Here is a 17,125-nt window from a genome sequence, read left to right on the forward strand (position 1 = left end):
ATACGCACTGGTGGTGAACAATACAAATAAAGTTACTTGCAGAACTAAGCTTGAATGAAGATTAAAAGGGAGAGTTTTGTAATGGCTATTTATGACAATGTAGGTACAACTTTTAAAAACCAGGCGTGAGAGGGGAAAGCAAACAAAAACATTTAACTGTTCTCAGTAATTACACTGGTGGTGGGTGTACTGTAATTCTGAGACGTGTTTGTGTAATGTGGGATTAACAAGTGATACTGGGATATTTAAATCCTATCATTCCCACATCCTTCAAAACTAAGATTTTTGGTGTGAAAGAAAGGTCACAGAGATGTAATACAAAAGAGGTTAAAGAAAAGAAAAAAGAAAGAAGTAAAAAATGCTATTGTTGCTTGAATCAGAATGAATTCCTAAGATATCTTAAATATATATATTTAAAATGTATATATATATAAAACAAGTCCACCTATATTTTGTATAGTTCATATATTTACTGTTAAATGAATAACAAACAATATGTTGATGTGTATAGCGAATACATATTTACTGTTCTATGTATTTCCTTGCTCTGTTCATTGAAGATGCCTAAAAACAAGACAAACATAGCAACAATGAGTATCTCCAGGGTCCAGGTTGGTATCTGGTAATACCACTTTCTACTAAAAGAAAAAGCAGGGTTTCTTAAAGAAATGGCCATTTCAGCTGTGGATATAAAACATACAGGATGAACCTGGAATATCTTGCTATAACAGATACTGAGGAAACTATCCCAGACTATATGGGTACAGACAGAGTTACTAGATGGTCCAGCAATTCTACTCCTGGGTACATATTCAATAGAAACCAAAACATCTATCTACACAAAAACATACATAAATGTTCATAGTAGCAATATAACAGCCAAACAGTAGAAACAACCCAAATGTCCACTAACTGATAAATGTATATACAAAATATGGTATAATGGTAGTTCAGCAAGAAAAATAAATGAAGTACTGATACATGCTACAACACAGATGAACCTTGAAAACATTATGTACTAAGTGAAAGAGGCCAGTCACAAAGGACCACACATTGAATGATTCCATTTATAGGGAATGTCCAGAATAGGCTGGTTGGAAGAACGGGAAGAGATGGCTAAAGGATGTGGGATTTCTTCTTGGGGTGATACAGATTTCTAAAATTGACGTACAACTTTGTGAATGTACGCAAAAACCACTGAATCGTACACTTTCAAAGGATGAAATATATGGTATGTAAATCTTATCTCAACAAAGGTGGTAAATACAGGGCAAGAATCAAGTATTTATTCTGCCTTTCCTGTATGAACTTGTACCACCAGATGTCCAAATAGTGATGAATCACAACATTTCACTATACAAATATTCCAATTAATAAATGAAGAAGAAATGACAGAATTAAAGTATCACAATGAATAAAAGGATCTAGGCATTGAATATCGACAGCTGCTAACACCACAAAAAGACAACCAGACATCAGGTGCCTGCTGATTAAAGAATATAACATCACCTGTAGTCCTGCCAAAGGGATCTAACGTGAGTCTGATCAAATTTCTGGATCCAACTGGCAATTTGCAGGGAATACAGCAACAAAGGAACATAATAAACTGCACCATGAATATACAGTTAGCAAAACCCAGACAGGTGGCAACTCTACAGGTATAATGTCCTAGGTCCTTCAACAGATAAAATTTAAGTAAAAGAAAGGGATAGAGGGGAAACCTGTACCTTGAGAGATTTAAGAAACCTATCAAATCTTTAATAATGGGAAAGGATAGGACAGTTTTTCTATCCCTTTGTGGAGGGAAGGAAAGGGTTGACATTGGGATGGAGCACAAGAAGGCACTTCTGGGGTAGTTAGCAAAGTTCCCTTGTTTGATTTGAGTGGTAGTTACAAAGTTGTTTACCTTATAATAATTCACTCTGCTATATATTTAGTGGTTTTACATGTTTGTGTTTCATTTTATAACAATGAAAAAAACCCACTTCCTCAGCACTTCCACTGTTGGGGGGCACGGGTTCGATCCCTGGTCGGGGAACTAAGATCTTGCATGCCGCGTGGCATGGCCAAAAAAACTTAACCAACCAACGAAACAAAAAACATAAAAAAACCCACTTCATTTCATATACGCACAGTTACACTACAGCACTAAAGAATACCAAATAGATGAAATAGAACAGGACCCAAAGGATAAGGTCAGAGAATCAAACAGAAGTGAAAGAGTGGAGTTATCTGGGGAATGGTTTATGAAGAGTTGTAACTTCAGCTCAGTCTCACAACCTGACAGGTCAGGATCACATGAAAAGTGAAGGGAAAGCACCACATGGAAAAATAGGGATGCACAATGCGTAAATCCTAAGATTGATGTATGGCTGAAGGAGGAATTGGGGCCTAACTCAAAAGAGGACGTCACTGGATTTCACCCAATGAGAAAAGCAAATCAAAATCTGACAGTATTTTCATTAATCACTTGTATACTCATCTCCTCCTTAGAAATCACTGGCATCAATAATTAGTGTGCCCTATTTCTGAAACACATTAGGAACATTTCTTAAACATATTAGACACAAGCGAGAACTGCAGCATGCGATCAGGCTAGGGATCTAGGTTCAAAATGCCAATCACGTAACGGCTACTTTCTGGACAAGTAACTTAGTAATTGCATCTGTTTCCTCAGGAGGAGAATACTTCAGCTGCCATAAGTAAAACGCCTATTACATAGTGGGATTTTTTTAAAAAAATAAATTTATTTATTTCTTTATTTTTGGCTGCGTTGGGTCTTTGTTGCTGCACATGGGCTTTCTCTAGTTGCAGCGAGTGGGGGCTACTCTTCATTGCAGTGCACGGGCTTCTCACTGCAGTGGCTTCTCTTGTTGCAGAGCACGGGCTCTAGGTGTGTGGGCTTCAGTGGTTGTGGCATGTGGGCTCAGTAGTTGTGACTCGCGGGCTATAGAGTGCAGGCTCAGTAGTTATGGTGCATGGGCTTAGTTGCTCTCCAGCACGTGGTATGTTTCCGGACCAGGGCTCGAACCCATGTCCCCTGCATGGGCAGGTGGATTCTTAACCACTGTGCCACCAGGGAAGCCCTACAGAATGGGATCTTAATAAATTTTCATCCACACAATTTATAGTTGAAAAGGAATTTAGAAATCATCTAGTCTAATAATCTCAAATTTACAATCCAGGAAACGTGTCAGTACATATCATTTTGAACATAAAAGATACAGAATACGTCCATTATCACAGAAAGTTCTACTGGACAGCCCTACAGTATTTCCCAGTAGCATTAATGGATTTTGAACATAAGATTATTCTTCGACTAACTGCTTTATTAAATTAAAAAGCAGAAGCCTAAGTGAGCTATAATATAAACAACCACTCAGATTTCAAAGACATTTTACTTTAGTAGGTAAAAGAATGAAACATGCTGATTTAACTTCTACAAAACGGCCAGTGTACAGTCATCTCTCAGTAGCCACAGGTGGGGGATTGGTTTTAGGACCCCTCCACATTTACCGAAATCCATGGACACTCAAGTCTCATATAAAATGGCATAGTAATGGCATATATCCTACGCACATCCTTCCTTACACTTTAAGTCATCTCTAGATTACTTATAATACCTAATACAATGCAAATGCTATGTAAATAGTTGCTGGTGTGGGGTAAATACAAGTTTTGCTTTTTGTAAATGAATTTTTTCCCAAATATTTTTGATCTGCAGTTGGTTGAATCCACAGATGCAGAACCCACAGGCATGGAGGGCTGACTGGTATAACAGATTATGAGACACAGGGGAAACATCAAAATTTAAACGAACAGTCTTCAACTTTAGCAGGCATCAGTATCACCTGGGAAGCTTGTTAAGGTAGAGGATCCCAGGTCCCACCACAAATATTCTGATTACATAGGTTTAAGGTACAGCTCACTAAAGCATGTTTTAGAGGAACATCCTGATAATTCTCATGCCGAGCGTTAGTGAATCACAACTGGCACATCACAAAAGCTTTACACATCAACTGCTTTTAGTGAAAAATTTCAGGGCTATGAAAAGATTCCTAGTAACAGATACTTGAGGCAGAAATACTGATAACTGCATCAACAATGGAGTCTAGATCTGGGTGCGATTTTTAGCTTTTGTCACTCAGCTGCTGTGTGACTTCAGACAAAGTGTTTAACCTTTATGATTCTTTTCTTCCTTATCTGGGGTAAGAAAGAGAATATCAACCTTAAGTAAGTGTTTAGGAACCACATACCAAAATAAACCTAACAAGGAAAAACAAACGTCAAAACCCAAGAATCTCTTCCCATGAAATCAATAAATAAATATAGGTAGACATATAGGTAATGTCTACCTATATAGATAATAATATAGATAATAATAGATAATAATAATAAATATAGATAAACATAAAGGTAATGAAATAAAGCAAAATTAAAGGTAGATTTGAGTAACAAAAAAATTTATGTCAAAACCCACCATAGGGCTTCCCTGGTGGTGCAGTGGTTGAGAATCCGCCTGCCGATGCAGGGGACACGGGTTCGTGCCCGGGTCCGGGAAGACCCACAAGCCGCGGAGCGGCTGGGCCTGTGAGCCATGGCTGCTGAGCCTGCGCGTCCAGAGCCTGTGCTCCGCAACAGGAGAGGCCACAACAGTGAGACGCCCGCATACCGCAAAAACAAAACAAACAAACAAAAAAACCAAAAAACCCCCACCATAAACAAAATTAGAAGCCAAACTACTAAAATATCTTCTAATATGGTAAGATTCATAACAAACTCAAATAAGAGGCTAAAAAACACATTAGTACTAAACAGAAAAGCAACATTTATTAACAAACTAAATTTAAACTTTAAATTTTAGAAATACCAAAAAGTTTCCCTAAAGCCCCCAATTAGAAGAAGATTACAAATGTGATCTGTGTTCTTATGGTCCTTGAAGAATTACAGATGAATAGGCTATTTCTTACTAGAACAGATAAAATTCACCAAACACTCAAAATTAATCTAGTGACAATAACATAGCTTTTAGTCTCACTTCTTAACTCTTTAGGTTTACCCATGGTTTTTTCAACCTCAGCACTACTGACATTTTGTACCAGGTTAACTTTTTGTTTTGCAGGAATATCCTATGCATCGTAGGATGTTTAACTTCCCGGCTTCTATCCACCAGATGCCAGTAGTACCCCTTTCCCATCTGTGACAACCAAAAATGTCTCTAAGCATTGTAAAATGTCCCTTGGTGGGCAAAGCTGCCCCTGGTTGAGTTACACTGGGTCAATCTATACTATCCTTTTCTGGTGCCATATTAAAAATTACTTCTCCAGAAACAGCCACATCTAACCCCAACTAGGACCAGTACAATTCTGTCTGTTCTCATATTGCTGTTGTGTGCTGGATCTAAGAATTGTGAAAAAAACAGACAAAAACCCTTTTCTGTGCTGGAAAAAATACACACATATATGCTTGCACAAGCTAAAACTATTTCTCAGAGGGCACACAGAAACTGTGCACAGCAAATGCTGTAGGGCAGGGGGCTTAGATACCTGGATGGGAGGGAGGTTTATCATATCCCTTTTTCTACTGTTTTCATTTACCATGTGTCTGTTAGTTTTCAATAATAAAACATTTAAAATGTGTCTATGTGGGGAGGATGAATATAGAGGAAAATGTGGAAGAATTCACTCAACAGACCTATGAGCAACAAGATTTGATACATTCTATTGACAAACTATTGCCAAATATCAACTTTATGTGAGGTACTGGTGAGTATAGCCAAAAAAGAAAGGAAACAAAACCCCCCTGTCCTTTTGGGGCAGGGAGGTTACATTTAACTTTATCTAGATTCCTATGTTTGAGAGAAATTTAGGGCTTTCACAATACAAATTTAAACAAAATCCTTAACTAACCAAATTGCCCAAAATGTTATTCTTTCACAAGTGGCAATTGTTTATGACAATTTTATGAGCAATCTGAGTATAAATAAGCAACAGTTGGTGTAAACTGAATGAAATCTACCATTAAAAAATCTTGAATAAATTTCTATGCAAAGACTATTAACAAAAATTAGAATGGGAGAATGCTTTATTATCAGACAAAGAACAGGGATCGTGGGCACTTTTCTAGAGAGAAAAGAATGGCTTTCCTTTAAATCACTAAAGTCTTTACAGGGGAAGAAAGGAATGCAAAAAGAAAATCTTTAAATTTTCAAATGGTATCTACTAGTCAAGAACCAAGTCAACTGAGAAAGATTAAGACTGCAAGCAAAAAGTGGTAATCAAATTTTAGCACAATCAAATACAAGTTCCTTTATGTGTATCAGCTGACTAATCTTAGATGTATTAAGTGAAACTCAGATATGACATAGATGGTGCATTCTTAGATGTCACCACAGTCAAAAATCATTAGTTCTGAATACTGCCCTTAACTTATTGTGTACTCTTGAGACCTTAAACAAAGCTACATTTAAATTTGGCATACTATAATGTTTCAATTGCTGCAGCTCAAAAAAGAGGCAACAGAACTAAAGAAAGACAAGATTAAAATGATCACACGAATTGGAGAGAGATATGAGACTAGACCATGACCAACAAAAATACTAAGAGTGTGTTCTTTACAACCTCATCTTAAGAGAACTCAAAAGACTTGGAATTAATATAAGAAACAAATGCATCATAAACTTGACTAACGAAACTAATGAACAGAGTTTCTAGGAAAAGCTGGGTCAATTATCTATTCTACGACTGACACTGGGGAGGATGCTCTCCCACAGTACATACTTTGTGGAGGCACTGCTGGTTCCAGGGCTTTTTTATATACTTCATTAGATTTATCTTGAGCTTGATCCAGCAAGGCCATTCTTCAATTACTAATCTCAATTACATAAACCTCACTGCATCCAGTGAGCAAAGGATAGATTTATCTAATTAGGTTACATATAAAAGTCATTTCCTGCTGGTAGCCATCCAACCTTCTAAAAAGAGAAAGTAACAATGATAAAAGACAGCTCTGCTGACACTAACTTTTAAAACAAGACCAACTTGACCTTTAGGGGATTTTTTTACTTTTAAATTTGTTAATGTGAAAAAATAAAATAAAGCCACATAAATATTTTTAAATATTTTAACATAATGAATGCATATTTATTATAAAACTAGATATATGTTGTTACTAGCATCTTTAAATTGAAGCTTGTTATGGTTTAATTTACCGAATGGTGTTCAATTTACTTAGTGGTGGAGACTCATGCTTTTTTAAAGTCTACCATGACATTCCATTATAACCTTGTAAGAAAAATTTTCCCAGTGATGTCAGGGAGTATGAATTTGAAAGTGACTCACATTCAATTTGAGACCACCCCCTTCACCCTAAAAGAATAGGAAAAAAAAAAAAGATAAAAGAGTGAGGCTGTGCAATTGATGCAAGTGTACCAACACAAATAAATATTAAAACCACTTTTGATAAAATAGCAAAGGTAAAAAAGACAATGGTTAGATATGAAGGGTGCAATTTACTTCTCAAAACAGAAATTAGCATCAGATTTCAATTATTCTAATAATGACTCAATGCAAAACACTGAAGTTTGCCTTTATACACACAGAAGACAGAAAGTAGGGTAATAAAAATGAATACTCTGGCTTTTTTATTAAATGATGGCATTTAAATAAAATAATAAGAGTTAGAATGCAAGTGACCTGGGCTTCACCAGTCAACTTAAAGTTACAGCTGTGAATTTTGGCTGTTAAGTAAGGTTTTGCTTTAAAGCACACCAACCAGGCCATAGAGACAAATTATGAAAGACGGAGGGTTCAAAAAGAGAAGTGTAGTCTTGTGATGAAATCATTACTGAAGTAGAAAAGTAAGCAAATAGGACATCTGTAGCCACATCAAGAATTTCCAGGGCTTCCCTGGTGGCGCAGTGGTTGAGAGTCCACCTGCCGATGCAGGGGACACGGGATCGTGTCCCGGTCCGGGAAGATCCCACATGCCGCGGAGCGGCTGGGCCCGTGAACCATGGCCGCTGAGCCTGCGCGTCCGGAGCCTGTGCTCCGCAACGGGAGAGGCCACAACAGTGAGAGGCCCGCGTACCGCAAAAAAAATTTAAAAAAAAAGAATTTCCAGAACTATTTTGATTTGTGATTCCTACCAGCATATTCCAGGGCTACTTAAGGGAAGCCACACTTACATTAGTATTCATCAGTTCTGCCTTAGGAGACAATTTAAATAAAACTGTATTTCTCTCAATCTAAATGTTATACCAAAAAGGCTTCCTCTCTCTTCCATAACACTATCTCTGACCTAAGTTCTGTGTACAAGAAATAACTGGAAAAATATAAACAGAGCAAGAATCAAACAGATTTAAAAGATGAAAAGTAGAAGCAGTGGAGACTGCAAGAAACCAAAATGTATACTGTTTAATATAAACCTATATGCCAATCTGATAAACCAAATCAGATTTATGATCAGAAGAGGTTAAAATAGGAATCAATCTAAACTATGAAGCTTTTCCTTCCAACTAAAAAAAAGGACCTCTTCAAAGACTGTTTTCTTAAAAGGTCCTAATGACAATCCACAAATTGCATAAAGTCTTCCAGGGTCAACTTTTCCACACTCCTTTCAGAATAGCATTCTATAAATAGCTGTGAGCAAAAAATATGGTGAGAAATAAGGTAGAGCTAAATATTTCTAAACAATATGCAATTTTCTTTGATAACAGGTATAACACAGTATTCGTGTTTCTCTGAAAAGAACAGACACCGAAGTGCCGTTTTCGTAACTTAAAATGAAAATTTCAACTAAACGCCACTACTAGTTTGTCAAAATTTACAGAATATGTTCCAAATCAGTACTTTAGTATTGGAAGGTAAGATTTACTTCAAACTAATTGTACATACACAGACACACCTCTGACACAGTATTTCTGAAGCAAGACACCATTCAAACCACCAAAAATTTAAGTAGACGACTAATGCTAAAATGTGATAAACAAGAACGTTTTACAACTTAAATTTCGTTAGCAAATGAAATATTTCTGCTAAACATCTTTCAAAGGGTCATTTGAAAACAATGTTACAATTAAACTAAGCCCAATTCACCGTATTTGAAGCAATATGAGTCCAATACAATTAAGATGTACAACAGAATGACTGGGTTTTCTACAATTACATTGTACCTATAAATTGTTCAAATGTTGAGTGTAAAACTTAAATGAATACCAATGTAATAAATACTCTTTGAGAAGAGAAATGCTTCTGATTTATCTCTTAGCTCAAAAGACCTGGCAGAGCCTGACACAGCGCCTGGCAGCTTGTCAACACAAATTAAAAAACCAACCAACCAACCAGAAACCCCACATTTGAAGCAAAATGTTTATCACGCGATTCACCTTCACTGTTAACTTAGAACATTAAATACAATAGTAAAATCCACGACCAACTTTTTTCTGCGTATCGATTGTATCTTAAAATTTGGTTGTTTCAAAAACAGATTAATAAAACAATACTTACATTTCTATTGAATTTGGTGAAAGAATGGTGCATGTAAAACCTGTGCATATAAACAATCGCAGTGTTTATCGTAAGCTGAGAGCTGGAACGTTAACATTTAGGAAATATCGGAGAAAAACAAGATCTCTTTTCCAAAACAATTTTGAAGGAAAATTCCCGATCTACGGTTCTTTTCCAAGGCCCCCGTTCACTCAAAACCAATCCCCAAACTGTAATAATAAGGAACTAAATACCCACAGGATGATGGCGTGGGGGCTGGCGGATCGAAAAGGCTCCCCACCGAATAAATAGCCGGAATAATAACAAACGCCGAGCATTCCGCTCCAATACTGCTATTAAGCGAGCCCAGGAAGCATTTGTCAATGGCTACTAAACCCAAAATCAAACAGTTGAAACACGCGCGCGCGCACCCATGCAAAACCATGCCAGGAACATAAAGACGTCCCGTGCGCTCCCAAGGTACAAGAGAACCGCCATCAAACCGGCGAGGAGAGCGGGGAAAGGCTGCAGAGAACACTTAAGCCTTTCAGCATCTCCCTCCTAGCTCTCAACCCCTTCTCGGACTAGAAGTAGAAGCAGCCGCCTCTTTTCTGCGATAATCCCTAAGATTTCCCTCTCGCCCGGGCGGCACTCCCATCCCCCGCCGTCACCACGCGCGGCCCCAGATTACACAACGCAGCCTCCCGGCCCGCATTCACCGGACTCCCTTTCTCCTCCCCTCCTCCGCTGCCGGCCGCTCGGAGCCTCCAGAACCCTAGCCTGTCTTCCCTTACGGTGCGGCCGAGGCCCAGGAAAGACCGAGGCGGCGGCGCCATGTTCGCGGGGCACCAGGCCCGGCGACCCGGCGAGTAGTGAGGGGGACAGGGCGTGAGAGGCGTAGGGCCAAAAATAGGAAAGGATACACATTGAGACGCTGTCCCATGTCCTGGATGAGGTTGGCCGCCTGCTGGCGGTACGAGAGCTCTTTATCCGCCTCCACTCCGCAGCGGCGGCTCGGCGTGTTCTCCAGCTGTTCCCGAGTAAAGAACCAGCGAGAAGAAGCTCCACGGCCGGACGCCATGACACTTCCTCCTCCGCCCGCTCCCTCACCCACCCCCCCGCCCCTCCCGGCTCGCGGACACCCAGCCAAGGCCGCGCGACCCCGCCCCACTCCGCTCGCCGTAGACCACGCACCACCCTTTTTCACCACCGCCGCCGCCCGTGCGCGTGCGCGGGGGCCGCCCTACCGGCTCGCCCTAGTCTTTTGCTTTCTTTTTCCGGCCCGGGCCTCGCTCTCGCGCACGGGACCACAATGCTCCGCGTCGCTTGTCATTTGGAGGCGCCCAAAGGTGGGGGTAGGCTGGAAGGGAAAGGTCAGCGCGGTGCATGCCGGGCCTAGGATTGGCTGGGAGGAGGGCGGGGAGGAGAGGCGAGGAAAGGCTGGTTTCGGGTCGGGTGGCGAGAGACGCGGGCGGGCGGCTGCGCCATGGGGCCTGGGTGTGGGCTCTGAAATCCCGGCTGCTTTTTGGGCCGGGAGTCTGGCGGCGGTTTAAAAAAGAGAACTTTCCTCTGTCGCAGTCGCGCGCCACATCCTCCATTTTCCTCTAGCGTCGGTCTGCGCAGTCTCGTAGGCTGCCGACTTCGGAGTCCCCGACGGACAGCCTCCGCCCCAGCGGGCGGCTCTCGGAAGGACCTACCTGGGAAAGGGTGCATAAGAAATGCTTCCCCCCGCCCCCCCCACCCGCCTACGTTTGTGCCGCACTTTAGTTCTTTTTTCCTATATTATCTTGTTTGAATCCTACGACCACACAGGCCGTGGGGTTATTTTTTTAATTACTTGCCAGAGGTTATTAGCAACCAGAGGAGCTGAATTTCTAAACTAGGTTTGGAGCCCCTTTCTGTAGTGTGTTTTCAGATCAGTCTGTGATTTGAAAGAGAAGGTTAAAGAGAAGCAGATAGTGTAAAAGGAACTGAGTTAAAAAGTTATCAGTGCGGGCTTCCCTGGTGGCGCAGTGGTTGAGAGTTCGCCTGCCAATGCAGGGGACATGGGTTCGTGCCCCGGTCCGGGAAGATCCCACATGCCGCGGAGCGGCTAGGCCCGTGAGCCATGGCCACTGAGCCTGTGCGTCCGGAGCCTGTGCTCCACAAAGGGAGAGGCCACAACAGTGAGAGGCCCGCGTACCACAAAAAAAAAAAAAAAAAAGTTATCAGTGCTTAATACGGTAATACCGCACATATCTGTTGATTAACTCTTTATCCTGTCCCTGCAAGAAATTTTGCAGACTGGGAGTCGGTGGGTCTCTGGCTCTGAGCCAACGCCTAATATGTGTGAATAAAGTTGCTAAGTTTTAAATTTTAGCTATTTGCCAAAGATACAGCGTACAGGAAGACATACTTTTTTGTTTGCATTATATCAGGATTCCTTCTTAAATTAACTTTTATTGGAGAACAGTTGCTTTACAATGTTGTGTTAGTTTCTGCTGTACAGCAAAGTGAATCAGCTATAAGTATACATATATCCCCTCTTTTTTGGATTTTCTTCCCATTTAGGTCACCACAGAGCACTGAGTAGAGTTCCCTGTGCTCTACAGTAGGTTCTCATTAGTTATCTGTTTTATACATAGTAGTGTATACATGCAGGAAGTCATACTTCGAAAGGCAATAAATACTACTTTTCATTGAGTTCTTGATTATATCTCCAGGCTTTTGTCATTGTTTCGGGGCTCCCACGCTCAATGTACTGATATACCTTGGCTCTGCGTCAGGCCACAGTGTTGAGCTGCTGATTTGGTAGGCAGCTATCATGAACATTGTCTAACTTCTTACCTACCTTGCCTCACATCTTAGGCTGCTTAGAGGTTCCAGGATAGATTGACTTAAAGCAGCATTTAAAAAGTGGCTACCTCCAACGCTCATTCATGATAAAAGCTCTAACAAACTAGGAATAGAGGAGAACTTCTTCAACTGCATGAAGAACGTTTATAAAAACCTTACAGCTAGCATCATACTTAATGGTGAGAAACTAGAAGCTTTCCTGCTAAGGCATGGATGTCCCCTGTCACTGCTCCTTTCAACGTTGTATTATACATCCTATAAGAAAAGGAAATCAAAGCTAAGCAGATTGGGAAGAAAAATAAAACTGGTTTTGTTCATGGATAACATAATTCATGTAGAAAATCTCAGAGTACTAAAAAAAACTGGAACTAGTAAGTGGCTATAGCAGGATTATAATATACAAGAGTGAATTGCTTTCCTGTATACCAGCAACGTATAATTGAAATTTGCGGTTAAAAACATAATACCATTTACAAAAAGTAATACTTAGGTATGAATCTAAAATATGTACAGGATCTGTATACAGAAAACAACAAAACTCTGATTAAGGAAATCAAAGTAGATATAAGTGGAAGGATATTCTGGGTTCATGGATTCGAAGATTTAATATCATTAGATGTCAGTTCTTCCCAACTTGCTCTGTAGATTCAAATGCAATCCCAATAAAAAAATTTAGGAAGTTATTTTGTAGATATGTGCAAATCGATTCTAAAGTTTATATGGAAAGGTAAAAGACCCAAAAGAGCCAGCACAATACCAGAGAAGCTGAACTGACTTTATTCGACCTCAAAACTACAGTACCAAAGACAGCGTTTGCTGGCAAAAGAATAGACACATACATCAGTGGAACAGAATAGGGAGCCTGGGAATAGATCCACACAAACATGGTCAACTGATCTTTGACAAAGGAGCAAAGGTAATTCAATTGAGAAAAGATAGTCTTTTCAACAGATAGTGCTGGAACAACTGGACATGTGTATGGAAAAAAAAGAATCGAGACACATCTCACAACTTTCACAAAAATTAAGTAGATCATATCCCTAAATGTAAAATGCAGAACTTTAAAACCTCTGGAAGATAACAGGAGAAAATGGAGGTGACCTTGTGTGTGGCAATGAGGTTTTTTTTTAAAAATTATTATTGGAGTATAGTTGATTCACAGTGCTGTGTTAGCTTCAGGTGTATAGCAAAGTGAATCAGTCATACATATATCCACTCTTTTTTTAGATTCTTTTCCCATATAGGCCGTTACAGAATTGAGCAGAGTTCCCTGTGCTGTACAGCAGGTCCCCACTAGTCATCTATTCTATATATAGTAGTATGCATATGTCAATCCCAACTCATCCCTCCCCCACCCCACTTGTCCCCAGGCAACCCTAAGTTTGTTTTCCACATCTGTGACTCTACTTCTGTTATGTAAGTAAGGTCACTTGTACCCTTTTCTTAGATTCCGCATATAAGCGATATCATATGATATTTGTCTTTCTGTGTCTGACTTAAATTCACTCAGTATGACAATCTCTAGGTCCATCCATGTTGCAGCAAATGGCATTATTCTTTTATATTGCTGAGTAATATTCCATTGTTATATATGTACCACGTCTTCTTTATCCATTCTTCTGTTGATGGACATCAGCTTGGTTCCATGTCCTGGCTACTGTAAATAGTGCTGCAATGAACATTGGGGTGCATGTATCTTTTCAAATTATGGTTTTCTCCAGGTATATGCCTAGGAGTGGGATTGCTAGTCATACGGTAGCTCTGTTTTTATTTTTTTAAAAATATTTATTTATTTATTTGGCTGCGGCAGTTCTTAGTTGCGGCACGCTGGATCTTCGTTGCAGCATGCGGAATTCTTCGTTGCGGCGCGGGCTCTTTGTTGCAGTGTGCAGGCTTCACTCTAGTTGTGGTGGGCTCCAGAGTGTGCAGGCTTAGTAGTTGCAGCACGTGGGCTCTCTAATTGTGGCACATAGGCTCTACAGCGCACAGGCTCACTAGTTGCAGTGCGCGGGCTTAGTTGCCCCACACGTGTGGGATCTTAGTTCCCCGACCAGGGATTGAACCCGTGTCCCCTGCATTGGAAGGCAGATTCTTAACCACTGGACCACCAGGGAAGTCCCCAGTAGCTCTATTTTTAGTTTTTTAAGGGAACTCCATACTGTACTCCATAGTGGCTGTACCAGTTTACCTTCCCACCAACGGTGTAGGAGGGTTCCCTTTTCTCCACACCCTCTCCAGCATTTATTGTTTGTAGATTTTTTGATGATGGCCATCACCGGTGAGAGGTGATACCTCATTGAAGTTTCGATTTGCATTTCTCTAATAATTAGTGACGTTGAGCATCTTTTCATATGCTTTTTTGGCCATCTGTATGTCGTCTTTGGAGAAATGTCTATTTAGATCTTCCACCCATTTATTTATTTATTTATTTTTGCGGTGCGCGGGCCTCTCACCGTGTGGCCTCTCCTGCTGCGGAGCAGAGGCTGCGGACGCGCAGGCCCAGCGGCCATGGTTCATGGGCCCAGCCGCTGCGCGGCATGTGGAGGCACGAACCCGTGTCCCCTGCATCGGCAGGCGGACTCAACCACTGCGCCACCAGGGGAGCCCTTCCACCCATTTTTTGATTGGGTTGTTTGTTTTTCTGATATTGAGTTGTATGAGCTGTTTGCATATTTTGGAGATTAATCCCTTGTTGGTTGCTTTGTTTGCAAGTATTTTCTCCTATACTGAGGTTGTCTTTTTGTATTGTTTATGGTTTCCATTGCTGTGCAAAAGCTTTTCAGTTTACTTGATCCCATTTGTTTATTTTTGTTTCTATTTGTATTACTCTAGGAGGTGGATCAAAAAAGATCTTGCTGCGGTTTGTGTTCTGCCTATGTTTTCCTCTAAGAGTTTTATAGTGTCCAGCCTTACATTTAGGTCTTTAATCCACATTGAGTTTATTTTTGTGTATGGTGTTAGGGAGTGTTCCAGTTTCATTCTCTTACATATAGCTGTCCAGTTTTCCCAGCACCACTTATTGAAGAGACTGTCTTTTCTCCATTGTATATTCTTGCCTCCTTTGTAATAGATGAGGTGACCCTAGGTGCATGGGTTTATCATTGGACTTTCTATCCTGTTCCATTGATCTATATTTCTGTTTTTGTGCCAGTACCATGCTGCTTTTCTTTTTTTCCCAAGGTTTTTTATTTTAATGTGGACCATTTTTTTTCTTCTTTTTTTTTAATTATAAATTTTTTTAATTTTTTTAAATGTGGACCATTTAAAAAATCTTTATTGAATGTGTTACAATGTTGCTTCTGTTTTATGTTTCGGTTTTTGGCCCCAAGACATGTAGGATCTTAGCTCCCTGACCAGGGATCAAACCCGCATCCCCTTCATTGGAAGGTGAAGTCTTAACCACTGGACTGCCAGGGAAGTCCCTACCATACTTTTTTGATGGCTGTAGCTTTGTAGGTAGTCTGAAGTCACGGAGCCTGATTCCTCAAACTCCATTTTTCTTAAAGTTGCTTGGGCTATTGGGGGTCTTTTGTGTTTCCATACAAATTGTAACATTTTTTGTTCTAATTCTTTGAAAAATGCTGTTGGTAATTTGCTAGGGATTGCACTGAATCTGTAGATTGCTTTGGGTAGTAGAGTCATTTTCACAATATCAATTCTTCTAATCCAAGAACATGGTATATCTCCATCTGTTTGTCTCATTCTTGGTTTCTTTCATCAGTATCTTATAGTTTTTTGAGTACAGGTCTTTTGCCTCCTTAGGTAGGTTTATTCCTAGGTAGTTTATTCTTTTTGACATGATGGTAAATGGGATTGTTTCATAATTTATCTTTTTGATCTTTTGTTGTTAGTGTATAGGAATGCAAGAGATTTGTGTGTTAATTTTGTATTCTGCAACTCTACCAAATTCATGGATTAGCTCTAGTAATTTTCTGGTAGCATCTTTAGGAGTTCCTATGTATAGTATCATGTCATCTGCAAACAGTGACAGTTTTACTTCTTTTCCAATTTAGATTCCTTTTATTTATTTTTCTTCTCTGACATGGCTAGGACTTCCAAAATTGTGTTGAATAAAGTGGTAAGAGTGGACATCCTTGTATTGTTCCTGATCTTAGAGGAAATGCTTTCAATTTTTCACCACTGAGAATGATGTTAACTGTGGGCTTATCGTATATGGCCTTTATATGCTGAGGTAGGTTCCCTGTATGCCCACTTTCTGGAGTGTTTTCATCATAAATAGGTGTTGAATTTTGTCCGAAGCCTTTTCTGCATCTATTGAGATGATCATATGGTTTTTATTCAATTTGTTAATATGGTGTATCATATTGATTTGCGTGTATTGAAGAATCCTTACATCCCTGGGATAAATCCCACTTGATCATGGTGTATAATCCTTTTTTTTTTTTCTTAACATCTTTATTGGAGTATAATTGCTTTACAATAGTGTGTTAGTTTCTGCTTTACAACAAAGTGAATCAGTTATACATATACATATGTTCCCATATCTCTTCCCTCTTGCGTCTCCCTCCCTCCCACCCTCCCTATCCCACCCCTCTAGGCGGTCACAAACCACCTAGCTGATCTCCCTGTGCCATGCGGCTGCTTCCCACTAGCTATCCACCCTACGTTTGGTAGTGTATATATGTCCATGCCTCTCTCTCACTTCGTCAGAGCTTACCCCTCCCCCTCCCCATATCCTCAAGTCCATGCTCTAGTAGGTCTGTGTCTTTATTCCCGTCCTACCCCTAGGCTCTTCATGACATTTTTTTTCTTTCTTAGATTCCATATATATGTGTTAGCATACG

The 17,125-nt window shown here is 40.1% G+C and overlaps 1 protein-coding gene and 1 long non-coding RNA gene across 8 annotated transcripts in view; one reads left to right on the plus strand and one right to left on the minus strand.

Moving 5' to 3' along the window:
• Positions 1-10,605, minus strand: part of CCNT2 (cyclin T2) — a 48,969-nt gene extending 38,364 nt beyond the window's left edge. For 4 of the 7 annotated variants that reach the window (XR_002643991.3, XM_089916883.1, XM_022569580.3 and 1 more), the window contains exons 1-2: positions 10,409-10,605; positions 9,507-9,588 (exon numbers count right to left, since the gene is read on the minus strand). Coding sequence is in view for 6 of the 7 variants with exons in the window: in XM_089916883.1 (XP_089773009.1) it covers positions 9,507-9,588; positions 10,409-10,566 (240 nt within the window). In the remaining variant the exon portion in view is untranslated. Of the gene's footprint in view, positions 1-526; positions 4,363-7,340; positions 7,368-9,506; positions 9,589-10,408 lie in introns of those variants that run through there. The other 3 variants (XM_022569579.3, XM_089916871.1, XM_089916873.1) reach the window with 2 other exon arrangements.
• LOC111172705 (uncharacterized) overlaps positions 9,689-17,125 on the plus strand; it is a 162,347-nt gene continuing 154,910 nt past the window's right edge. The window contains exon 1 of the long non-coding RNA XR_016394177.1: positions 9,689-10,834. This is a non-coding gene — a long non-coding RNA (uncharacterized LOC111172705). The remainder of the gene's footprint in view (positions 10,835-17,125) is intronic.

Source organism: Delphinapterus leucas, chromosome 8, assembly GCF_059928025.1.
Source record: "Delphinapterus leucas isolate spDelLeu-1000000601 "Yukka" chromosome 8, BTC_Dleu_Yukka2, whole genome shotgun sequence".
Classification (NCBI taxonomy): domain Eukaryota; kingdom Metazoa; phylum Chordata; class Mammalia; order Artiodactyla; family Monodontidae; genus Delphinapterus; species Delphinapterus leucas.